Source organism: Solea senegalensis, linkage group LG15 (assembly GCF_019176455.1).
Source record: "Solea senegalensis isolate Sse05_10M linkage group LG15, IFAPA_SoseM_1, whole genome shotgun sequence".
Classification (NCBI taxonomy): Eukaryota; Metazoa; Chordata; class Actinopteri; order Pleuronectiformes; family Soleidae; genus Solea; species Solea senegalensis.
Window position 1 is genome coordinate 16,922,029 of NC_058035.1, and position 26,944 is coordinate 16,948,972.

Here is a 26,944-nt window from a genome sequence, read left to right on the forward strand (position 1 = left end):
TAGTGCACTGGGACAAGGACAGTAGCAGTAAAACCTGGATTGTGTTGTATTTTTGGTAGCAGACACTTACCAGAGAGAGGGTTCCGGCCCAGCACCAGCACGTTTGGTAAAGGCATCATGACCAGCTGCTGAAGACTCTCCTGTCACACAAATACAAATAAAAGAACGTCATCAGGAGGAGAACGTAAGAAAGAGGCATTGCTTGTATTTTTCAAGGAATTATTAACAAGAAAATTATGACATAATTTACATTTACTTTAACTTCATTCAGAGTGTACTGGAATGTTGCAACTCCAATAAATCCAATAAGTAGTCATCATGTAAGACCTCAGCATTTAATTCAAGAGTTTCTCACAACTTTTTTTCCACACAGCTTCAGGCCCGACAGTGGAACTCAACACTGTAATCACAACATTTAACTGTAACATCACCTCCAATCAAAGACAGTGGCAGAGAATTTCAGGCCTATAGGTGTTAGGTTTTAATGGAGTTAGAGTGAAAACTTTAAAAGATTATAGAGTGTGTGTGTAAGTGACAGTGGTATTTACGTGGGTTAAATTGCTGGTGTGGGTTACGCCCCAAGGCCCGCCTCCTTTCACATGTCAATCAACCAAAATGAAACCATGAGCTGCGGTTCAAGAGCAGATACAACATGCATGTGCAGAAACACAGCAGTCACATACAGGTCAGACACACGCAGCGGGTAAAAGAGGGCAGAACCTCAGAACTTCATGTTATTAATGATATACTGAAGTCTTTTGACGTGACAAATAGTCATAGTAATCATAAGAAATAAAAGTGCATTTAAAAGACAAGAATGAGTTGATAACTAAGATGATTATTTAAGAATTTAAATGCAGTAAATAATTATATTTTCAGGCCTGATTTAAATGAGCAGACCTCAGGTATTTTCAGGTGTGGGAAACACACAGTAAACCTGTTCCTGATGATCTTAGAGCTCTGGATGCTTCATAGGAAACTAAGAAGTCTAGGTTGTATTCTGGTCCAGGACCATTGAGTGCTTTGTAGACAAAGAGTAAGATTTTGAAAATCTATCCTTTGACACACAGGAAGCCAGTGCAGTGATCTGAGGACTGGTGTGATGTGGTCCAGTTTCCTGGTATAAGCCAGGACTCCAGTGATAATGATTTCTGCAGTCTAGTTTGACTATTTTATGCAGGTTATTTCTGAAAATGACAAAGAGGCTTATTTATATAAGTGAGGGGTTTAGAGGACCCCCCCCCTCACTGTAACCATCTGTCCTATACATGCATTACCTCATCAGAGGTAAAACGGCAGGAAATCTGACATCACTGGGTGGTTTTTCACTGGTTAAAAATAGTCCGACATCTGCACCGCTTACAGGCGTTCTCAAAATAAACAGGTTTAATTCAAAACTGTGTTCTGAACCTTCCACACCTTCTTGGGGCTTTCTCCTTTTTTCTTTATTCCTTTTCTCAACTACTTCAAAATCACACTGTAGCCATAGAGATTGGAGCACCAGTGCTAAATGTGACTTAAAACTTTTTAGTTTTTGGGGATGTTGTCCAAAAAATATACAAATCACACACAAAATAAAAAACAGTTACTAGTTTGAATGTTTTGTATGGTTAATATTATCATCTTCAAGTATATTCATGGCATCAAATAGTGTCTGACATGCTTAAAGGTGTGCGTGCATGTGTATGTGTGCGTCCTCTTTTTGATTATATGTTTGGAATTCCCTGCTTCTGAGAATAGGAGGATCGTGACACATTAATTACAGTCATAAACCAACACAAGTTAACTCTACATCAATGCAGATGTTTTCTTAGAAGGTTTTATTAACTCTTTAGCTTCAGTTTTACTAAAAACACTTTCATACAAATGTTGTTAAAACATAATCCAGTTCCTTCTTTTATATTATACTATATATACTTATGTACACAAACCCACGACCTTGCTATTGTGTCTCCACACCAGGTAAAATGTATTGTGTACAGTCAACGCCACAGTTTGTGTTAAATCTGCCATATCAGTGGTGGCAGCAGAGGCGAGTGCGACGCCTGCGGTCGTCTGAACCTTTGTTGTCTGTTTGATTTGATGCAGAACCAGAAAACCACTCGTTTACAGAGGAGGATGTGGAGAATCAGGAGATAAATGTTGCCTCAGATCACTCACATCTGGTTCCAAACAGATAGAGGCACAGGCAAACATGGAGCTCCGACAAGATGTGTCGAACTGTGACGATTTGTCATCATGTAGTGTGCGTTACAGCGTACACAAACACTCAGAAGCCTCCGTGACCCGAGGTGAAGGTCAAACTGTGGGTTGCAGTGATGGTTATTAGGTCAGGAGTGTGGTTGCCATGGTTTCCCGTCAGTGGCAATGAGAGCACTGACCCCAATAGACACGACGGAAGAAAAAGCCCAGCCCTGTTTTAACATGTCAGTAAATGTATGACACAACTACCTCAGATCAGGAACTATCAACCAGATCTCAACTAAAGGTTCTGTGAGTGGAGAATGTTAAATATTAACAAATATTTAACAAACAACAAGTCATATATTGTGATCACAATAACAGCAATGACTAATATCAGTGGCAGTCTGGAGTGTCTGAGCACCGAGGCGGCCTGACTCAACAAGCGTCAGACTGAATAATCAGCCCACAGAGCCACAGTTGGCGTCTCACAGAGAGAGGCGACCGATTCACCACAGAGAACTCACGACAGCCACGCCGAGCCAAATCTGACACAAAACATTTCAATCAAAAAGAGCAAACGGGCCAGCAGCAGCATCAGAGAGACAGAGTGTCAAGCAGGAAAAGCAGATTCAGATTATTCAAACATTCTATTTGAAAACAAAAACAGAAAGCTTTACAGTTAACGATAGAAAATCTAGCATCGAAGACAAATTACAAATTGGGCTACGGAAGTACGCAAATGTAGCGATAATGAATTAGAATTGCTTAGATTATATGGGTCCATGTGTGTGTGTCTTAATTTCCATGAAGAACTGTGACTAGTATCACTAATATTCACCATAATACTGGTTTCCATGAGTTAAAGTGTGAAGTGAGAATGTGGGATTGTTGATGCATTTTCTATCTTTGTGTAGATTAAGTGTCATTTGTATAGTCCTGCACATGTGGCTGTTACCCACAGGTTAAGGGTGAATGTGTGAGTGTGTCATTTTATTACTAATAATAAAAATATTCAATATTAAATCAAAAACTCACAGAGCATGCACACGCACACACACACCCTATCCACAGCCACCTGTCCCTCATCTGACCACTGCTGCCCTTCGACTCGTGCTAACACCTGTCCCCCTTTAATGGCACCAAGTGTTCCTCTGTGCAAGCACTGTGAAACCACCCAAAGTTACAGTAATGACATTCCAAGTTATCACCGTAGGTACACACACAGCCGGGATTCCAGGATTAAGTTATACTGAATGCAAGAGTGAATGTTAACACTTTTTTACAGAAACAGATGGTGTTGTTTCTGGTCTACATTTAGCATTTAGCCCTTTGCCATATGACCCTCATGTGGAGGACAAAGCGGTAGAAGATGAATGAATGGATGAAAAACTGGTTCATGCATGAGCTTCTACTGCAGCACATTTCATATATTGGCAGTTGAGTGTACTGTATTTTTAGGGATTTGTGGAATAACGTATTTTTGGGATTAGCTGCAGGTTACCAACTTTTAAACTACAGTAGCCTAATATGCCTCTCGGATTAACTGGCAACGGCTTAGCTCTCATACATAAAACATGATGGACACTGCAGGAAATGAGAGCAGCCACCACTCCACACTGAGCCTGTCATGGCAATGTGCTGCTGCTGCTGCTGCACACACACACACACGCGCATGTACAGCCACACACGTGCTAATGCAGCTTTCATGCGGAGAGAGCGGTGAGTATTTTTCGAGGTAGCTGTGACAGCACAAACACCCTCGACTCGTTCCACTGCGTCAGTCTTTAAAAGTCACAATCTAATCGGAACACATGGGCCGTGTGTGGAAGAGCCAGTGGTTCCAACATTCAAATAGAAGCCAACATTCACATGGTGAGGACGTGAGTGATGATGCAGATGAAGCGGAATGGATGGTTAAGAAGGACAGAGATGCAGCTTTGATCCCATCATTTTTCACTCCAGGCACGCATGGCTGAGCCGTCTCCTTTCCTTCTCTCTTCCTTCTCCTCTCAAGATCTTTCCTTTACACCCCCCCATCCCCCCATCCTCCCATCCTTCCATCCTGACACTACACTGCTGTTTTATTGATTCCGGGGCAAGATTCACAGTTCCTCAACACTGGCTCCTCTTCCATCCCTCAGAGACGTTCAGACATATGAGATGTCCATTAAAGAGACGTCACTCAACACAATGGAATTCACTCCATCGGTTAGATTCAGGCGAGTGGACGGCTGCTGACTGGACAGATGACATTCTGTTAAGATTTGTACTATGATAGAAGACAGCATCCACACACACACATACAAGGTTAGTAGGGCATGTGGTGTTATGAGTAGGGAAGCATGTGTATGAAAGAGTGTGTATGAAAGTGATGTCAGTGGAAAGGTTATAAGGCTGCTGTGTTTCTGCCTCACAGGAGCCCTGTGTGTGAAACTCACACACCTCCTTCCCCCATTTAACCAACCAAACACAAGTTCCGCTACTGGCATAGCTGTAACAGGGGACTAATTGTGCTGCAGTGTGTGTGTGTGTGTGTGTGTGTGTGTAGTACATGTGTGTGCATGTTTCTATTGGTGCTTTCCTGCCTGAACCCTGAAAGCCTGAATCACACCCATGCCGCAGAAATGGAGTGTTACCATAGAAACGAGAAGAGGGGTTTATTCTCCCAGTGCTAGTGAAGCTGACACGTACTGTACATCAGTGTTCACACACACGCGCAGACACACACACACACACACACACAGAAGCTCTCTCCTGGGTATGGCACTGCGGACTTCTCTCCTGCTGAAAAACATTACCGCCGACGATGGGAAGAAGTCGGCTTCCTCTTCCTCTCGCATCAAACAAAAACACAGAAACCACTTAACAGATTTCACTACATCCTCATGATCGCAAATTAAAGCAAATGGACCATTCAGTGCTGTAATAGGCCCACATTCACTCGATAGCGTGTCACATGGGTAACTTAACAGCGTTCCTCTTCATTTCCTTCTTTAGACTCGACAACTAGAATTTCCCAAATTTTAAGAAAACAACAACGAGCCCAAAGATTGACAATACGCAGCTGTCTTTAGGTCAACTTAAAATAAAAACATGTACAGTATAAGGAAAACCACATAATGGTCAGGTTATGTTTTTCCACGTCCATGTACAAGCCGAGGTCTGCTACGGTCTGTGTGACAGTAACTTTCACAATCAGCCCATTTCCAAATCACAGCGCGCTTGTTTTGATCTAAAGTGACAACAAAGAAGACGGTAACCATGGAAACGCTAGTGAGGTTATATGAGCACATCCACCAGTGTCAACACATACAGACAGAGACAATGCAGTATCACTGACGCAGACCCTTGTCTAAGAATGGACAGAAGCATGTAAAGTACAACTCTGCAGACACAGACCATAGTAAGGATGACCCGGCACTAAGATGTTCCATTGTTCATAATTATCATATCTTTAATGAGGAAGTCTGTTTTTCTATTTTAGACCATTTCTCTTTTCTCATTAAGATCAAACAAACAGAATACCATGATACGCTATGAAGAACTAAAGACATTAAGGACAGTTACGAGAATGGTAAAACACATCTGTCAATATGACAATGCCAAGGTCATATTTCTACTACACAATCTTTAAAATAAAAGAATTATAGATCATTGTTGTCCTGCAAGTTCTTCAAACAACTATTATACTAACTTCTGCATTTGTGCAAATTTCACTTACAATAACAATAACACTATGTTCTTCCTATACAAGTAATTCATTCGATGTGTCACCAGTTGCTCTTGGCTCAACACTAAACTCAACAAGAAAAGAACAGCAGTCGAAGTCGACTGCTGTCCAGATGGAAAGATCATGTTTTACATGAGGAGGAGGAGGAGAGAACGACCCATTAGTCCCCAGTTTCTTTTGTTCTCGGCTGTTATCTATCAGCTCGAGAGCTTTTAGCCCCGAGGCTGAACGAGTGGACGAGTTGATCCTGCTGCTCGTCTCAAAAGGTGGAGGCAGGTGGGCAGAGGAGGTCCAACCTCTCAGCCCCCGCCACATCACCCCAGGGCTCAGCCTCACACACACACACACACACAAAAAAACCCCTCTCATCTACTGTTTTTAACTCATCTTAAAGACCCAGTATGTAACATTTAGGAGGATTTATTGGCAGAGTGGTGAGTGAAGGAGCTCCTGCTTTTGTTAGAATACGCAGTCTCATCATTGAATGTTACTCATTTTTACACCCTGGGCCTTAAAAGTACTGAGCAGAATAAGAGTAAATGTCAGTGAATGCCAAAATTGGTACAGCAATTTCACTTTTTCCAAAATATTTTCATCATCGATTTATCGTCAACTTAAGAAAACGTCGTAAAAAAGAAAAAACATGGATTGACGTTTTCCACTCCTCATGTTATCAAGTGTCTTGTTTTATGGAACTCAAACTGATTATCAAAACAATTGAGTTAGTAACCAATTGCTAATTGTTGTAACCCAATCCATGTCTACAAAATAAAAGCCTTCAAACCACTTTAGCGTAGGGTTGCATGATGACTAATGACGTCAACATTAGCCTTTACCTCCTTGACTTCCTACAACTATTTTTTTACGTTTATTTATTTTCTTCAAAGAAGAAAATGTATATCTACATCTGATAAAAACTATTATGTTTATTTTAACAGAAGAGACTAAATGCAGTTGGACGCAAGGAAAAAGATCACATATACACACACATGTAAAGTCCAAAGTTTGAATTTCAAAAACTGGATTTTGTTATTTCACCACAGAGCTGCTACCACTGCAGACTGAAGCCTCTGCCCTGTTTGGTTCAGTGATGGAAAAGAAGAACACAGCTTCAAGCTTCCCCTTAATACAGCAGCTCTGCTCGTGCCTAAAATAGCTCCCTTTTAGAGTACGGGAACCAAATCTACATCATAACTGCCACAAATTCCTCTTCACATGTTTCTTTCTTGTGCACAAACCTACAGAGGGAACCCTCACAGACATGTCCCAGGCACACTGTTATTTTGGTAAGCCAGCGTTCGAGGCTGTGATTATATGATGTGATTGGTGCGTCGTTCTGGATGCAAGCGGCAGCAGAGCTCCACATGAAGCCCAGAAACAGTCACAATGTCCACTGTGTGTACAAGTACCTAGCGGAACGAGTGAGCGCTTGTTTACAGCGGGGAACTAATACTAACACCAGGGGAGATAAATGACACTTGGAACGACATTTGCTCAGAAACCCGGGAAAAATCACAATGTATGACTGTGTTTAGTCGGTGTTCAGACTGTTGTTGTTACAGTTGCTGTTTCAAAGGTTTAAAAAGAATTACGTTAGTTTTGTTCAATCTAAACAAAATCCCTTAATCAGCGCAGTCAGATTACATTTGCATTTAAAAGCCAGGCTAGTTAGCTGCTACATCATCATCATCATCACCATCAACAGGACTTTTAGATGAAGCAGCATGAGAGTGTGCATGAAAACACAGACTCAGCCTGCAGCAACAGGAACATGCCCTACTAAACTGATTCACTCATGAGCGTTGTTGACAGAAGGCAGAGAGACAGCGAGGATTTTCAGAATGATTAAAGGGAGATGTACATTACAACCTATTTTGTACAATGACATACTTTACAATGAAAATAACCACCAAATGCATGCATAAGCTGTAATAACGGGAACAACCATCCACAGCTGTTGCAGCACATTGTGTGTGTGCGTGACTGCGTGTGACTTAAGTGTGGCAGTGTTGACCGTATGAATATTTGTGTTTCAGCTTCACTCTGGCCCAGGACCAGAGCCTTTGGGTCAACAATGAAAACACAGACAACACATAAAATGAACTTAATAATAATATATTTTAATGTTTAGAGTATCAGAGAATCTGAATTTTCTTGCAATGCCATGACTTTGACCCTCGATCTCCAAATCTATGAATTTTGTACTTTCCATAAAGATGTTCTTGAAACATTGAGTTCACAATATCAAAGACTTTCTTAGAATTTTTTGTTACCAATTTAATGGTGATGTAAAAGATACAGTGACCTTAACTTAAAATGGTTGCTGCAATACCAATACAAAACACTGCATGAGTGTGGTTTAAGTAGGTTCCCTGATTTGACAAATGATGTAAATAAGACACTGTACATACACATATGTCTCACTGTCTGCTTTATTTCTATAAACATTGAACCCATTTAGTTATGTTTTTTTAAGTTTTTCTGAGTTGATTTTTTTTAGACGTTTTTGAGAAGGATACCAGGACTTTTTAGGTCTTGGTACCTTATAGTATTTGGCACCAGTTAGCTGCTGTCTTCTCGCTCTGCTAGTATCCAATGTGTTGAAGTGCTAAGAGCTGGAATATTGGGTGGTTGACTAACAGTATCTTCACCAAATAAATGTATACATGTAATTGATGAAAATACTGACTGCAATGTTTTCAAGATTGAAAAGTCTTCCTTTCAGGATCATCAGAGGAAAGTCTTATTTTTGTCAGCAGAGGAATTAAGTGATAGAAACTCTAATGCTGTGTTATGATGTATTAATGGACCACTAAATCAACTTTAATCGCTTAAGAACACATATTTTCATACGAAGGATTCTTGCATGATACCTCTGTGTTGCAAAACAGAAGCAAAAACCATCTGTAATACACATTAAGTCGTGTTCATCTCATGAAACACTTCAAAGAGCATTGACGGGGAAATGACTATGACACAATCATTCATAGCCTTTTCAAGAGGAGGTGGAAAAAAAGCCTCATGGTTATTCAGGTTTTATGCTGCGATTTTAACATTAAAACTGTTTTTAATGTTAAAATGTTTTTTCAGTGTTTGCTGTGGCATCAAAATATCCTCGTCTGTGATCAAACAGTCTGCAGATGATGACAAAAACAGCCTCAGAAGGCCTGACAACCTGTCATGCATTCTACAAACTACGCCAAAGAACTCTGCAAATCGCTTGGGTCCAGGCCGGCTCCGCATGAATGGTGTCCTCTGTTACCCTTTAAACAGTCATACCAGAGATCCCAGGCCTTTTACACCCCACCCCAAACCCAAAGCTGTGGCAAAGAGAGGACAAGACCGCTCTTATAACCAACGCTGACATCTAAAGCTGTTATATTTTTACAGGAGGCAGCAGAGATAAAAATGTTACTAAATCAGCCTGCGGTCAAACAAACTGGCCATGAAAAGCAGCCATTTAATGGTCACAGATTTTTAGACATATGAAGCTAAAGCTTAAGGTGCTCACATCGGTCTCAATGAGATGTTTCAACACTGAACGGCAAGAGAGGTTATGAGTCTGATTTTCATAAATTAGGACAAAGGGATTCACTTAGGAGTCTTTGAGAAAAGCCTGAAAAAGCACAAAGAATTTTGGTTCAGTTGGCGGAGGCCAAGGCCACTGAATTAAAAAGAGCATATATTTGGACTGACCAGAGAAAGGAAACAATCCCCGAACGCTGCTCTGAAGAAACTGGAAGAGGTAACGTTGCACACGCAGGAGCAGAAAAATGCAGCACCTGTTTTGTCTGTTTCGATGGCACAGTATGACATAGAGAAATGGTTCAGTACCATCATAAGACACACACTTCCAGCTGTTCAGCCTTGATCTGTACACCATATCGTGAAATCAAAGTCCGTCTAGACATCAACTCCCTCCTACACAACCAATCTGAACTCTCTCTCTCTCTCTCTCTCTCTCTGTCGAGTGCACACGCACACACACACACACACACACGCACACACAAAAGTAGCCAGAGTAAGTGATCAGAGGATGAGAGAAACAAAGTCTCGGGAAAAATAATAAAATAAATAATCAACTAAAACATCTTTCACACTGAAATTGGCAGGTATACCGGGATGTTTAAACCCAGACACAGGTGCTTAAAATAGACGATTAACACCATTCCCAATGCCAGTCACAGTCATGACTTTGACATCCAAATGGACAACTGCTCTCGTCCCAGAATACAAGCATTAGTCAGCAATCGGTTTATTGAATGGAAGTGGACAACCTAGAGCTCAACGCTCTAAAGACAGTGGAGATGGTCGTGGACTTCAGGAAGAACCCAGCCTCACCTGCACCCATCAACCTCTGTGACTCCACAGTTGACACTGTGGATTCCTTTCGCTTCCTGGGAACTATCATCACCCAGGACCTCAAGTGGGAGCTGAACATCAGCTCTCTCATCAAAAAAGCCCAGCAGAGGATGTACTTCCTGCGGCAGCTGAAGAAATTCAGCCTGCCAAAGACAATGATGGTGCACTTCTACTCCTCCATCATTGAGTCCATCCTCACCTCCTCCATCACCATTTGGTACGCTGCTGCCACGGCCAAGGACAAGGGCAGACTGCAGCGTGTCATTCGGTCTGCAGAGAAGGTGATTGGCTGCAATCTTCCATCTCTCCAGGACCTGTTCGCCTCCAGAACCCTGAGGCGTGCAGGAAAGATTATGGCTGATCCCTCCCACCCTGGACAGAAACTCTTTGAGTCACTCCCCTCTGGCAGGAGGCTGCGGTCCATCAGGACCAGAACCTCACGCCACAAGAACAGTTTTTTCCCGTCTGCTACGAGCCTTATCAACAAGGCCCGGAGCGCCCCCCTGACACTCTGACTCCTCACACTCCTCCTCTGCCTCTACATGTCACATTATCTTACATCCTTTATGCGTTATATTAACGTCATTACCGTGAACTTTTGCACCTGGTGAATATTTCACTGTTACTCACTTACTGCCCAGTTGTACTGCTCTTTACTGCTCTTCTGTAGTGCTCTTTTTCATCTTTAAAAAAAAAAAAAAAAAAAAAAAAAAAACATTTATATACTGTGTATATATACAATACGTTACTGTTTCACTTAACTTTTACTGTTTTACTGTTTCACTTAACTTCTTACTGTTTCACTTTCTTTTTTAAACTTTGTATGCTTGTATGCACCTATGTCACCAGAACAAATTCCTTGTATGTGCAAATCATACTTGGCAATAAAGCTCTTCTGATTCTGATTCTGATTCTGAAGTGTGTCAGCCTCCGTTAGGGGGCAAGACTTCCCCTTTCAGCTCGACAGTACAAGGTGGTTTCCAGCCAGTTGCAGCATGGTGCCATGCTAAAAGCTACGTGTGTCATAGTACTGAGCGGGAAATTGTGCAGAGAAGAATTTGACGTGTTCGCCCTGGTCTTGCGTTCCCATCGTAGCCAAGGTCAATAAATAAAAACCTACATGCATTGCAGAGCTATTTTATCTGGGACTGAATGCTGATTAAACACATCCCCATTGGTGAAAAACCCATTCAAACCAATGATTAAAAGGCTGTTTTGACCGGTGGGGAATGTAGTGTAAGTGATGGTTCAAAGGGTCAATTAACAAGTTTTCTCTCGGCTCCAATTCAATCAGGTCTCCCCCACCTTCTTCCTCCTACACAGTGAATATAGTGATTCAATTTAAGAATCCATGTGTGTGTGTGAGTGAAGCACGACAGCATCACTCTCAGTAACATAGTTACCTGATGTGTTTGTGCTCTGTTGGCACAAAGTAATAACGTTGCCCTGATGCCGTTTTCTGACCAAATGTAATATAAGATGCTCAAGAATAAAACTAAAGTCATTTTAATGTGCACTGGTTTCTCACTTTCGATTGTGATTTTTGTTCCTGCAACCAGGACCCCAACGTTTTCTGTCTGTGCAAGGGGAGTTTCTGTGATATAAGATTACTTAATTTAATTACAACAATCTTAAGCAAGATCAATTTATTGGATCACTTGAAGCAACCAACCATGTAAGGGCTCCACTCAGTCCAAGTCCTTTTTCAAAGTGCAGAGTATAAAGTAAATTGAAAACCTGTTAAATCCATTAGACCTAAGACCCCAATGCTTCCACACTCATCCATATGTCTGCAGTCTGGAAATGTGAAACCGATACACGGCAAACCAAGTAAGGGAAAAACCGAAGATCCCCAAGGCATAATATATCAAAGCCAGTTTCAGTCACCATTGCCCCACTAACATATGGTGCAGGGGTAAAGCACAGAGCGACTCATACGCACAGACACTGACACCAAGCTGGAGAACAATGAATGCACACCTACTGTATAAAAGAAAAAGAAAAAACATAATACTGCTACGTTCAAACCAGCAACAGCAACATTGCGCTAGTAAAGCAAGACAGGAAAAATGCTTCCTGACTGCTGTAATACACTCACTACAGCTGTAACACTAAAACCTGGTTTTCCAGTGTGCAAAGAGTTTTTAAACTTGAATACAAACATCTTGAATTATCGCTTAACAGGCAATCTTGATCACAACACGTGAACTCTTACTAGACATAATTAGCGTAAAAAATTAGCAAATTGAATATTAATCGGAACGACTTAACGATCTCAACCTTCGAAAGCAAAGGTGGAGTCGAGCATTCGACCACGCCCCCAGTGTGACATCCTGCAGGCGTCACACGCTAACTTAAGGTAACCACAGCAACAGCTGTTTGGAGCGTCACATCGACCCTTCGACGCTTCTTTTCTGTGTTTTCATCAACACAACACACTCACTGCTGTAATTACTAAATGTCCATCCCATCACCAAGTCGTGGAAAGACTTTAAGTGAATGTTTATGACCCTAAAGTGTCATCAAGAGGGACAGACGGACACAAAGCTATAGGACAGCGGGGACTGTACTGTGTAGGTGGTCTCAGGGAGACACAGAGGACACAAAAGGCAGAACAACTGTGTGGCTGAGAGGTGCACAGACTGATGCAGGGACAAAAAGAGACACTGTAGATATAAACCTCTGACCCTTGCCATCATCTCATCATCCAGCACCTCAGTGCTTAACCCTGTGACTCTGTGAGATCATTCTGCTGTTGGAGGCGGCCTAATGGAGCTTTTGTAGGCTTATATTGTCTAAGTCTACACAATAGGCTGATTGTTTAAATAAGATGACCCGGGAGTGATTAACAGGATGTTTAGAAATGAAGCAAAACCAGATTAAGACAGACAGCATTAAACCAAACCTCACTTGACTTTAACAGCTGTTAAATAAAGAACATGAAACATAAAATCAAGTCATTCGATTTGACTAAAAGCTCACATTTCATATATTTTTTTATTCCTGATAATTCTATGATTTAACCAGGCCCTGAGGATGTGGGTCACAGCCTGACATGAAGGAAATGTGTGTCTCTGCTTTACCATGAGAACATTCCTGCACTGTCGCAGCAGCGTGCCAGGTCACGCTCAATTCCTGCTCATCAGAGTCACAGTTTATAGACACCGTTACAGCACTGTAGTGAATCACACTGGTTCAGTTTGCTGAGCTCAACGGGTTTCACATCCAGAGACACAGCCGCACACAGTAAAGAACTGACAAGTGGATTCTAGTAACTAGTACGGAGACTGTTGGTAGAGGATTGTTGTTAAACCTTGGTATGCGTGTGTGGACTGTGAACTACGTGGATGCTGCATTTGAGTTCAGCCTTACCTGATAGTAGGCCTTGATCTGCCTGATGAGAATAGAAAGGTTCTGGATGCGCAGTGTGGGGTCATTGTTCACTTTCTTGTTGGTCCTCTGCACCGTGGCTTTAGGATTTCTGCAGGGATTAGAAAAAGGTCTGGTCATTTTTCAAGTTCACCATCTGAACAATGCAGCAGGAGGAGACTGTCTGAGTCTGACACAACAGCAAGGAAACGTCTGGAACACTGAGGTGAGGCGAGGCGAGGCGAGGGGTGGTGCCCAGGGCGAGCAGAGAGGAGGACACTCGCTAGGTGTGTGCAATATGTGCAGCATCTCTTGCATTAATAGTATAATTGTAGTTTTATGGATAAAATAAAACTAGAATAAAAGCTCTGCTTCCACTAAAATGTCATAAAATAAATCAGATATCCATCAATTGTCAAACATGTCTAGCAGGGGGCTCCAGACTTCCCTTTCCCAAGCCACATCGTCCAACTCTGACATGTGATGCTCATGTACTCCCAGGCCAGCAAGGAGATATAATCTCTCCACCTCGTCGTCTAGTTGCTCTGCCCCTAGGTCTCCTACCAGTTGGACAAGCCAGGAACACTTCCCTAAGGAGGCACATCGTGGCATTCTTACCAGGTGTCCAAACCACCCCAACTGGTTCCTTTCCACATTCTCATGCATCCCCAAAGCAGCATGGCACATTGAACCCTGTGCAAGCTCAGCTTCAATCGATCTTACGTAACGACACAGAATAGCTTTTATTCACAACAATGAGCGAGACAGTGATTAGATAAATACAGCAAAATCGTCATCAAAGGCTAGTATCCAGAATACCTGTCCACCAGCCCTGGTGCCAGCACAACACAGGGAACATAAATACTGTTACCACTTACATGGTAAATGACATGGTGCCAGTGCAGGTGGTGGAGAGAAATGAGTTCAAACCACTTTAGACCCACAACGTTTCCTAAATTTGATTCATGGACTGAACTACAGAAGGTTTCACAATGGATTTCTGTGCCATTTTTCTAAAATCCCTTGCTTTTATGAACATAATTAACCAAACTGAGCTCATTCTGTGCCTTTGTGGATTATCATCTCATTATCCTTAACATCTATGTCCCACAAAATGCTGATATGTTTTGGCTAATAGTGCAAACCCCTAACAAACTATGAATTATCTGCTTTATTCTCGCATAGGCTGTCTCTGACATTTTGAAGGAGGTTTGACGAGGAGGCTGGAAGGACATTTATTTTCTCACATACAGACCCTGGATGTCTTTTAGGAAAATGTCTAGACTTCAGTGCATGGCTGAAAGTGTGTTCCACACTGGCTGGTTTTCAGTTCAACACTGAATTACATCACTGTGTGGTGGGGTGGGAGCGTGTTTGACCAAAAACATTAGCAGCACACCGACAATGGACCCTTGTGTTACGCATGTTAAAGTAAAGTAACCACAGACACAGCCGAGTCGTAAAGCTGCACCTTCACATCCGTTATCAGTTGTCGCCAAAGATTCGTCTCCGACGAGTCACATCACAGACTTTGATGAGTTTAATCCACGTCAACATCGGTGTGAAGCATTTGCATGACGTCAATAATCCTCTCATGATTCTCTTTTTTCTCCCGTTGATGTACAGAAAAGAGAGGCTGTGTGTGTGTTGATGATTGCTGCCTGAGGGTCTTCATAAAGCAGCACGCATGACGTTATCACGGGTGTCAACATGTTGTAGTGAGCTGCAGACATTCCACACATTAACAAAGAGAACTTCTCAAAAACAAACCCAATAAAGAAATCAATGCTCATTTCACGTCAAATCTTTTTCCAGTCTAGTGACATCATTTCAATAATTGGTGCAAATAAACTAACATTATGTTCAAATGGTAATTATTAAGTTAGTAAAACATTACACAGAGTTATCAAACACGACACACGTGGACATAGTATAATAATTACTGATGCGCCCGGGGAAATACCGATTTGTTAAGCTAGTGTTCCTGCTTTGTCACAACAGTACTGATAAGGTTTCGTCAAGTAGCTGATAAGTAGTGACGCTGTCACATCTTGATCGACTTACACGGTGTCATTTTTCTAGATTTACTGTTATTCACATCAACAGCAGAAAGACTGTGCTTTCCACGTAGATCCCATAACTACTGTTAATAGAAGCAAATGACATAAATTCAAACACTGTGTAAAAGCAACAGAGGAAATGTTTCATTTGTAAATGGAGCAATGTGAGAGAGAGAGAGATTTCCTGACCCACACTTTTATTTTATTTATATGCTTGTTTAGTACAAACCTCAAACCATTAGTACTTAAATCAATGTTTTCATTCACGTTTTTACTGTAAAAATTCAACACAAAATTTGCCACTAATTTCTTTCAATATAACTGTAGTATTTCTTCTTATTATTATTATTATAAATTGACAGTATTCACAGTTGCAGTTGACAACAGGACATGATTACACAGAGCAGAGCAAAACTGCTGGATTATACAATCAAGGTCGCTTGAATCATCTTGAAACTCGTGAAAGCACTCGGAGCACGACGCTCACAGGGTCAATACACGCGAGTGATGATCCAGATCACAACCTAAATGGAATCATTTCTTCCATAAGCCAAAACTAACAGACTTAAATGTCATTAGACGAGACAAATGGCGTGAGAAAAAACATCATCTTGGCAGAGGTAACAATACCTGCAGGGTAGAAAATAGACATCAAACCCAGAAAATAATAAAAAAATTAAAAAAAGCAAAAATCAACCCTCAACACGTCCCTGTTCATTCATTTATGAAACATTCACTCTGGGCTTGTCAAGAACAACAACAACAACACCAGCGTAAGTTTTACATTAACACGATTAAAGAGAAACTCTCTCTTTATTACACACGGCTCAGACTTCAAAGCATGTACATCGCATGACCTATATAACAGGGTCAACATGCTCCAAGAAGGGGGGGAGGAGACGCCTGGCTGCTTGTGCATGCATGTGGAGTGGAGTGCATGTGAAGTCATGCATGAGTGTGTGTGTGTGTGTGCATGTCTGCATCTGTGCCCTTACACTTCAGCAAACCATGATCATATCTGCTTCTGTACAGTTAAAGTGTGAAATACAGCAGAGGCAGAATCTGATAAAGAGTTTATGTAATAAAAAAAGAGGTCAAAGGTAAAGAGTCTGCATTTTCCAAAGGGACAGTGAATGTGGTGGATGTTTATGGTCACTAGGGCCTTTTTGATGGACTATCATCACTTCATCATGCAGCTGACCATTTTTCTAATGTCATTTCTAATATATATATATAAGTTCAAAGAAGTGTGTAAGAATTAGTGACAGCCAATGATTAGGCTGCAACAAACAGAGGATTCCTCCTCTCTTCACATGTGAGAAAGGATGAAGTTCTTTCTCATTTCTGTAGTAAGCCTCCGCTTCAAAATGCTAAACACGTGCTCTCTGGCTAGTTAGTCCTCTGGGTCTGCTGTAGAAACACGGCAGCACAAGAAGGTCGCCGCCATAAAACCACATCCTTGCCTAAAGTACATGTAAAAGGCTAATTCTAAGGCTATGACAAACAGATATGTTTTATTTTAAAGCGATTATACACGATTCTACACAGACCTATGATTAGTATATTCCATTTCTGCCATTAACCTCCTCTGAATGTCACACAGCGGACTTTGAAAAGTGACAGAGCAGAAGGTCAGAAGTTGAGGTCTCGAGTCGATCGGCTGCAGTGGAGACGTGTTAATTGGTCTTTGAAATAACCTCATGGCACTCACGCACAAATCATGCTAATCAGAAGGACACAGGGTTCTTTTTAATAGGAGTCTAAATGAAGTCATGTGACATTGTCTCCCCCCCCTTTGAAGGTACATAGTAGGGGGTCTATTTAACTCATTAATTAGGAAGCACAGAGGAGACCGTAATCCTGTCAGGGCAAGGAGGGTGATGTGGTGAATGGGGTGGGGCAAAGGAAAATGTTTGCCCATTCACACATTCCATCACTGTCTGTCAGCCAATAACATGGCAGACACAACAAGACCAATTTCCCCCTTTTTTGCCTCCATTTTGCATTCTTGCACCCAAACACCGTGGAGGAGCAGGAAACTAATGGGGTGATTTAAAAAGCTGCGAGGAGTCAAAAATCCAGCTTATTTCCTCGCTGCCTGCTCCTGCTGACACAGTAAACTGAAGACTTGAAAATAGATTAGGTCTAGACAGACAGAAAGCCAGATTAACTAGGCAAGCAACTATATTCAGCAAGTGACAGAGGCAGCCAGACAGCCAGTCAATAAGCCGATGATGCCGATAGATGATGCAGCTGTGTGTCGAGCCCGAGGTTCTCTCCTCTCCTCTCATGGCTGGGATAGGCTGGGCAGGTTGGGGAGCAGTGGTAACCTACATATGACAGGCTACATTAAAGTCAGCATGGGCAACCAAGCACACACACACACACAAAAAACCACGCTAGTTGGCCACGTGCTGGGGACTGATCTTATGAGCTGTACTGTCCAAACACAGCAGCTGAGAGTGTGTTTATGTCTCCATATGTGACACACACACACACACACACACACACGCGTGCCAAACTGCTCCAGTAAGAGGAATCTCAGGATGAGGATGAGCTTGTTTTAGAAAGCATGCCAGGGTTAACAGTTCAGTGCAGGGTAATTATGTGGGTGTGTTTCTGTAACATATCCACACGCCAAATTCAAACGCATGAGCCGTTATTCACTCACAGCGTTACACACCATCAAACATTCCTTTTCTTAACTGTTGGCTCATCATGTGCAGCTTAATTGCTCACATCACACTTCTAATAAACCATTTCCCTACACAGCTCATGCATTACATTTATAAATGTAGTGTTTGTTTATAAGTCGACAGGCTAATAGTCAAAGAAACGTGGTCGTACACGCGTGCGTCTCAGTGGTTCAAGAATAATGTGGCTCTGTAAATCAAATTATGAACACTTGGAGAACAAGATTACATTTGATGAAATGTTTATGTGACAATATGAATCATTAAAGTTCTGCCTTCTAACAACATTACAATCAAACCTTGTTATACTGGAGCTCATGTTGACACACCAACTGCCTTTTTTTTTTAACTCATTTTTATCCTTACACCTTGGACGGATGCTATGGATTCAGTTAATCTGAGAATTGAACTGTAAAAATCTCTATAAATCTCTGTTTAAAGCAGTGTTTCCCAATCCTGGTCCTCTTTTTAGACGGTGCCCTGCTCCAACTCACCTGATTCAAATGGATGGGTCGTTATCAGGTTTTTGCAGCGCTTGATGATGAGCGGACCCTTTGATTGGATTAGGATTGGCAAATAGTGGTTTAAGATCTGTCTGTGTTAAGGAGGCAACAGTTCCTACACTTCACCCCAAAAATAGACATGATCACTTGCAGGTCAACAAACACAAATTTAAGTTACGGTTGGTGTCATTCTTCAGGGTACGAACATAAAGTATCTAAGCACTAAGTACTATGTTGACTTGTCAGTACAACAGGTACAGTATGTTTTTTTGAGATCCCACAAACTTCTCAGCCCCACGCACCTCCCCCTCCTCCACCCATCTCCTCTGGGAACTGTATTCTGCAAACAGACCAGTGAGGATCTGACTGCTGGTATGCGGCTCTCATCACCCGGTTTCCTCATCTTGACGTTTCATGGCCTTGTTTCTCGCTGTCCCGTCTTTGTCACCGTGTTTCATTGGAGGCCTCTTCCCATTCCTCCCCTTTGCTACTGTATCCATAGGAACTGCAGCTAAACCTACTCCTGTCAACTTTAAATGTGTAATTAGTTTTCCTAAATAATAAGCTAAATGCACCAGACTCAGATTTCCTCTTTTTAACACATACACTGCTCTAACTTTGCTTTGCTCTTAATCTTCAGGTAATGAGAATCTAAAACTTCCCGCAGATGCGTTTTGCAACAAACTTGCCCAGAGAGAAGGGATTATACTTCCTGAGCTACCAAAGTGCCGATAACATGCAACAGATGGAGGAAGTGCTGCGTTTGCATTATCAGCATAAAGCAGCAACAGCAGAGTAACACACAACATGGAGTCACATAAAGAAAGAGACAGCTGTTTCATATAATAATTCAGTGATAAGTAAAACCCTGTCTCTTCTTAGATTGATGTAAATAGTTTGTGTAAATCATAATAATGTCCATAAATAATACATATCTGTGTCATTTCCTGATGCATGCTTCACATGAAGACCAGAAATTGCGAGAATACATTTCTTTAGACGTCATTATCGACTTTGACCTTAAAAGCAAACCAGTGCCTAAAGTCCTAAAAGCGTCCCTAAGGGGTTCACGTCCTTGGTTCTGAGGTTTCAAGTGCCTCACATTAACACGGCCCTGTTAAAGTTTTGTCCTCCGAAGGTCACAGCTGCTGCTTCCTGTTTGACTTCATACATGCACACAAACACACATCCTGCTGCTGGACACGACACTGAGAGAATGGCGTGACACAGAGATGATAATGACAGTAGGCAGATTAATGATTGGTGTAAAGAACCGTGGACATCAGAGACTGAGGAGCAGCAGCAGCAGCAGCAGTGAGAGCAGCTCTGCGTGCCTGCTTTCTCCACTCCAGCAGGAATCCCAACTATGTCCTGCTGTAACCAGCATTAAATACAACCAACAAAGGTCTCGGCAAGCAGAGGAGACACAGAGGAGGGAGGACAGGCGAGGTGAGGAACAGCAGAGACACAGATGAGGAAGAAGAAGAAAACCAGGGAGCGACGTGATTTTAAAGAGAAACAGATGATGGAGATATACTGACATGATTATGAACTCACTGTCTAGGCTCCTGCTTGATTACATTTTAAGAAGCTTGATAATGTTTTTGTTTCTTTAATTGCATCTCCACCTTTATCATCACCTACGCTTCTCAAACAGATGGTAGATGGTAGTTTTTCATTCAAAAGAATTCACGTTTGTAACAAAAACATAGAAGACGTGACTCAACTAAGTGGTTTTAACGCACCTCCGGATTTAACCTCAGAGCAGCAGAGACATACGACGCAAGGCAAAATGTACGTCCATGTGTTAAAGGAACGCTTACCGGAGAATAAAACAATGTGTCCGACAATTTACAACTACAGAAAAGAACCACGGTGAAACATGAAGCACATCTTTCACTGACTTCCCTCAAAGTTCTGAAATTCTGTCATGAAAGAACATGATGACAGGCAAAGTGAGGACCATTTCCTGTTTAGATTATCATACACGGGAGATTTACTGTATCTGGCCTTGAGGAAAAAAAAGAACAGGCTTTGAAATCAGAGGTTACTATTAACAGATCCATGTTCACTGACTCAACTGCAGATGGCATTTATTCTGTTCTGTAGTGAAATTAACACAATATTTTGCCTCGTCGGGTCACAGCTGACGTATGTACATACATTTTCTTCAGTGAGCAAAATAAATAAATATTAAACAAATAATAGTTGTAGAGGACACCAGCATAGAAGTCAAGGAGGTAGCAGCCTATTTAGCCTAGTGTTGTAGTCATTGGTCATATGGGCAGATCTTGGTGTGTTCGCCAATATCCAATAAAAATAATAATAATATGCTGCTGATAATATCATGCATCCCTAATAACAGCAATCGCATTGTAGTTCATATATTACCTCTTCACATTTATACTTTAAAACCATTAGCATTCAAAAACAATTCATTTTTGACAAATCATCTCAAGGAATTGAGATGGTGCACATAGATTCATGAAAAGCATGGTTTTATTTGCATTATTGATCAAAAATGTGTGGTTTAAAATGATCTGGAATAGAAGTACACTTCTGCACTTCCTCTGCACTCATAGGTTTACAGCCTAAACTACATCAGTAGTGTACGAGAGGCTTTGACCTATCGGATCACAGGGTAGTTTCGAGAGAGAGAGAGTTTATACTGACTGTTCCACTACACACTTCTCTACACAAAAGGTGATTTATGTTACTTCCTAATTCAAATAATCCTTAAAAACAAAGCCAAATGTAAAAGAAAGCAGTGACATGTCACGTGTCATCTGACGCATATTTAAACAAGCAGGTCTGTCCGTGCTCATGTGACAAAGGGAGCTCAGGTATTTTAGTATCATGCAGATGAAACTAGATAATCGACTGATTTTCCAGCAATCCTGCCAACTGAGGCTTTAAAGCCACTTTTCCACCATTGAAAAAAATAAATAAATAAATCACACACACCAGCGAACATCTGGCTTCTGTCTGTAATGGATAAAAATCAGCATTCACGCTCCGGTCAAATAAATGCAGGGGTTTTTTTTATCTGGTCCAATCATCAGTGGACTGGAAACATAAGGCCCAGGTGAACATGCTAATTTATTCCTCTTCTACTTTATTTTGAAAGTCTAGACATTGATTGCACCCTTTTCCTGGCATGCAATCAGCCAGATGTTACACATGACACTGACCATGACTTACCCTTTGAAAGAAAACCCCTGCACAAAAGGACATTACTGACAATGGACAGGGAGCAAATGTTAAAAAAACATGTATAACTTCCAATTATACTCTTCTCTATAATAATTATAGTGTTATCTTTTTAAATATCTTACACAAATTAGGTCCAACTGCACTGTACTGAACAAGTAATTGTTATCAAATCAAAATCAATTCTATTTTTGTTAATATATGTAATACATACATTTTAAAACCACTTCATGTCATGAAGTTTTAGTCCTTGCATTGGATTATAGTAGATCATATTTTGACGGTATTTTGTTGGTTTTCTTGTAAATACTGAACTCATGATTCCACACACATCCTTCAGTCCTACAGTGGAGGACAAACTGACCCCAACAGTCTGCAGCACAGTTGTCACTGTGACAAAAATCTAATTGACCCCCACTCAGTGAGTGGGAGAACTAATTGGTTTGACTGCACAGAGGAGGAAATCTAATTGGCTGGGTAATGTCAGTCACAGAGGAGGAGGAGGAGGGGCCACGGTGCCATCTGGGTGTCACCAAACCGTTAGATAATCCTGCGCCCTCTCTCTCTCTTTCTCTGTTTCTCTGTTTCGATGACAACTGCTGCCAGCCTGTCTGCTATGTCTCTGTCTCTGTCTCAGCGTCAGCCATTCGCACAGCAACACCACAGCTTTTAAAGCACAACAGCTGGCATCACCCGTAAAAAGCTCAGGTTTCTGCAGCCGGAAAACTGCAAGTGTGAGTTTATATTTTCACCACTCTGTGTGTGCACACACATCTCTGCCACACTGGCGTCCATTGACTGGGGAGTTTTAGCCTCCATTAAGGCTGCACTGCACAGAACCTCAGTGTTGAACAGTTAATGCTTTCCGAGTGGAGAAAACAGCCACTGACAGGAGGCCGAGCATCAGCCAGAGCCTTTTTTTTTTAGCAAGACTGGGTCAATCACAAGCAGAGTAATCCCAAGTAACACTAAAGCTGTCAGAACAGAGAGGGTGAGGGAAACTAAGGTCCAGCCACGCGAGTCAAAACAAACCTCAGAGTCCTCAGTGACCTCAGCAGTGTCTCTCTCGACTCTTTTCATTTTGCATTAAAGAAGTTTAAAATGCCAATGTTTGGGATCTTTTTGAAGACAGCAACTTTGTCTCGTCACAATTTCCTCCTTAAAAAGGGTAGATATTGTACTTCCATCCATTCTAGCCAAACAGATCCAAACCGAGACCCTTCTTGCCACATGTAAACACTTCCAGTCCATGTGGACTAACTTGAATTAAACTTCCAGAGGAGCATAAAGAGTAGTTGGCTTATTTTGTTAGTGTTGTTGTTGTTAGTAATGTTATTATTCTGCCTCTGTTTGGTCTTTGTGAACAGAAACAAAGTAACACTATTTGTATGCTGTGTACTGAGGGAGTGTTTGTGTTTATACACCAACAGCGCAGGGGCGGGCGGGAACAAGAAGCATTCATCCTGCCAAACTGCTGAATGAGCGACTGAATCCACATCTGAATCTTTTTGACAACGATTCTTCGTGTTTTCTGCCGTTTGACTTTACTATCGCAAGGGAAGTGATTTCTTATTCATGAAATGTGATATTTATCAATTATTTAATTAATCACTATCTATTTTGATAATTGATTCAGAGTTTGAGGGTTGTTGTTCTTTATAATAATTAAAACGATCTCTAACAATTTTCAGCTTCTTTAATGTGAATATTATCTGGTTTCTTTGCTCCATATAACAGAGACATCATGAAAACTGAATATTTACAGTTAGTGGATAAAACAAAGACTTTTAAGAGCATAATTCTGAGGTTTGGGAAACAATTTCAGACATTTTATGGTCAACAAAATAACTGATTCACCAAGAAAATAATCGACACATTAATCGATTATGAAAATAATCATTAGATGCAGCTTTAACTTGATGTATTTTCCTGTGTGACGTTATTTGACAATTACAGCAACCATTATTTCTCATTCTGCATTCACTTTATACCATGAAATGAGAAAGGTGCTGTGATTATTATATTATATAATATATGATTGCGATGAGTGGTCATCATCTCAATGAAGTTTTGATGCATGTGTTCATTGATTTGAGCCAGCGACACAGTCTTGTTTCATTTAGCCGAGCAGACTGGAGGTGAACACACAGAGCTGGCAGAGAGGGAGAGGCAAACAAAGAGCTGTCTCACCAACATGAACTGACCATTACTGTAGGCCCTCTGTGTGGGAGGGCGGCTGGGCTAGACAACTACCAACAGCTGCCTCTGTCCAAAAACCAAATGCACATGGGGAAAAAACAGAGACTCCCTCAGATACACAAACACCCACGCAGACACAGAAGCCCTGCAGAAAAGCCCACAGACAAACATAAACACAGCAATCCCTGAAATCCCATCAGGCAAACACCGAAAGCCAGACTCGGTTCATTTCAGCTCAATTCTAGCTGTTCGCTACGGCAGCACACGACAACCCCCCCAAAAACTACGCTCCAACTCATTCCTTTAATGTGCAGACAGAAATCCTCCTGCATCTCTGTCCAAACCTCTTAGTCCTAATCCGTAGAGCTGAGGAGTTTCCATGTGGCTTTGGAAAAGCCAGGGTCTTGAAATTTTTACTTTCTTTGCATTTCATCCCCGTCATGTTTAAGGTTTTTCTCACTCCGTCCTCTGACCCTTCCCGCTCATATTCCCCCCACTGGCTTTCCACTAAACAAAGTCCCACAGGGGAAAATATTCTAAAAATATTAGCTGCTGCTGCAGCAGCTTCCCTAAACACAGGACTCCTCTGAGCCTCAATGAGTGGGAGGATAAAAAGCAGGCATGGAAAAGAGATGTGGAAGAGGTGTTTGAAACGTGAAGGTAGACTTCCCTCGAAGATAGACGAGGGAAGAGGGAAGAGAAGGAGAGAGACGACACAACCAGAGACAGGAAACAGCTCTTCATGCTGATTCTCTACTATAGCTTTAATCTCTTTCAAAACTATTCAGATTACACACTTAAGTCAACTAGACTAATGCAAAGACAGACTGGTACAGAATAGGCATTGGATGGTATGAGATTCTATCTCATGTCATGATTACAGCTCTAAAATATCACCTTCAGCCATCACATCACTGAAAACACAGCTTGTGTCCCCCTACTACACAGTTTTAGCACGACTCTACTCAGTTTGGCATGAGGAACGTTGTTTTCCATAGTACTTCCTCAACGTGGGCGGGGTCGTCGGAGCACGGCTGCACAAAATTGCAGTGACGTCATTTTATACACGACACAAACACACAAACTATTGACGGGCAAAGCGGGTGTTTTCGGTGTAAGTGAATCATTAGAATCAGTTCATTAAAAAGATTTGTTCACCAAACCATTGAGTACTTCCTGCACGACTGGATCGCCGGCTTTCAGCAGTGCTGTCGGCAAATACACCAGACTCCTCTGATCAATATCAAGATTTTAGAAATGTCCTTGTTAAAAGACGGAGATGAAGACATGTTTTCAGGATTTTTAAGTTTTTTTAACCGATCTACAGTTCGGCATTGTTCGGTTTGATTCTTGTGTCGGACGTCGCGCTCATGACTTTTGTGCCGGCTCAGCTCGCTTGGAAGCTTGTTAGAAAGGACCAGGTACCATCACTAATGGAAAAGCAAACCCGTGTAAAGTGGAAAAGTGCTAAATGCTGCACACAAGTGATCCCTGCACTCTGTCCTTAAAGACTGCTCATACCTCAGACACAGTATGACAGAACATTTCTGTGGTTTTCATACCTTTTTTGTAAAAGAAACACAATCTTCCTTGAAACCAGTTAGCAGCACTAGTACAGAACACCAGCTTCCACTTCTCCGCACAATTCTGCCAAAATAACTTTGACACCAGAAGGTGTGCCATGGTTGTGGAACCCATAATAATCTTCCAAAGACTGAAAATCAATTAGAGTGGAAGAAATAAGCAAGCTTGGTTAAACGCTCCATAAAGCCGGCGAATGCTGATAGTGTTGAGTGTAGCAGAAGTGGAAAATATGAAAAAGTGTTTGGCCGGCTGGAAGCGCCGGCCTGGAGCCAGACAAAGAAAAGGAAAACTGCTTTTTTGTGATGATGCATGAGAATGTGACTGGAAAAGAGACAGATTTAACACCTCGCAAATCTCACAGCCTGGCGGCCACCCTGTCTCACCATCACAACCTGACACTGCAGCTACTTTTTTTTAACTAAATACAATCAGAGTGTGCGTGTACTGGCCTGCTGTTCTTATCCGCTACCACTTCTAGTTTAATCGAAAGCACAGCAGGAGACACGAGGGCTGCAGTTTTCAGGGGGTGATGTCGGCTGCAGATGACACGGTCGCTGGAAACTGTGGAGCTGCTTGCTGTCTCCCTCCCCCTTTCCCTCCCTTCCTCCACCACGATGTCTTCACAGATCCGGGAGATCCTGACAATAAGACGTCTGCAAGGATATCTGACAGTGTGACCTCCTCATTGCCCCCAATACAACATCCCTTTGTGCTTGTAGCCTACATTCAGTTCACTGCAGCCAGAAGCTGGTTAGTGGCCGAAGTCCATGAAGAGCAGCTTAATTCACTCACATGACGACTTCACTAAAGGCCCCAGGGTGAGATACCATCTCTGCTCTCCTCCTCCAAACCTATAGACCATGTATCCAAACAGACTGCAGACACTGTGTTGGTATTTAGCTGTTGGAATATACCATCTTTATCCAGAAACATGACAGTAAAGGTGCTTTCATACCTGCATTTCCTTCCAATTCAGGGAGTAATGTGTTGCAATGTAAACTCTGTTTACCAAAGTTCTTTCTGACATTGTTGTTTGTACCGGTTTCGTGG

The 26,944-nt window shown here is 41.8% G+C and overlaps 1 protein-coding gene across 7 annotated transcripts in view; it reads right to left on the bottom strand.

Annotated features, from left to right (window-relative positions):
* Positions 1–26,944, bottom strand: part of LOC122781650 (girdin-like) — a 67,615-nt gene that overhangs the window by 38,558 nt on the left and 2,113 nt on the right. For all 7 annotated transcript variants that reach the window (XM_044045512.1, XM_044045511.1, XM_044045510.1 and 4 more), the window contains exons 3-4: positions 13,649–13,757; positions 71–140 (exon numbers count right to left, since the gene is read on the bottom strand). In XM_044045512.1, coding sequence (XP_043901447.1) covers positions 71–140; positions 13,649–13,757 — 179 coding nt within the window. The remainder of the gene's footprint in view (positions 1–70; positions 141–13,648; positions 13,758–26,944) is intronic.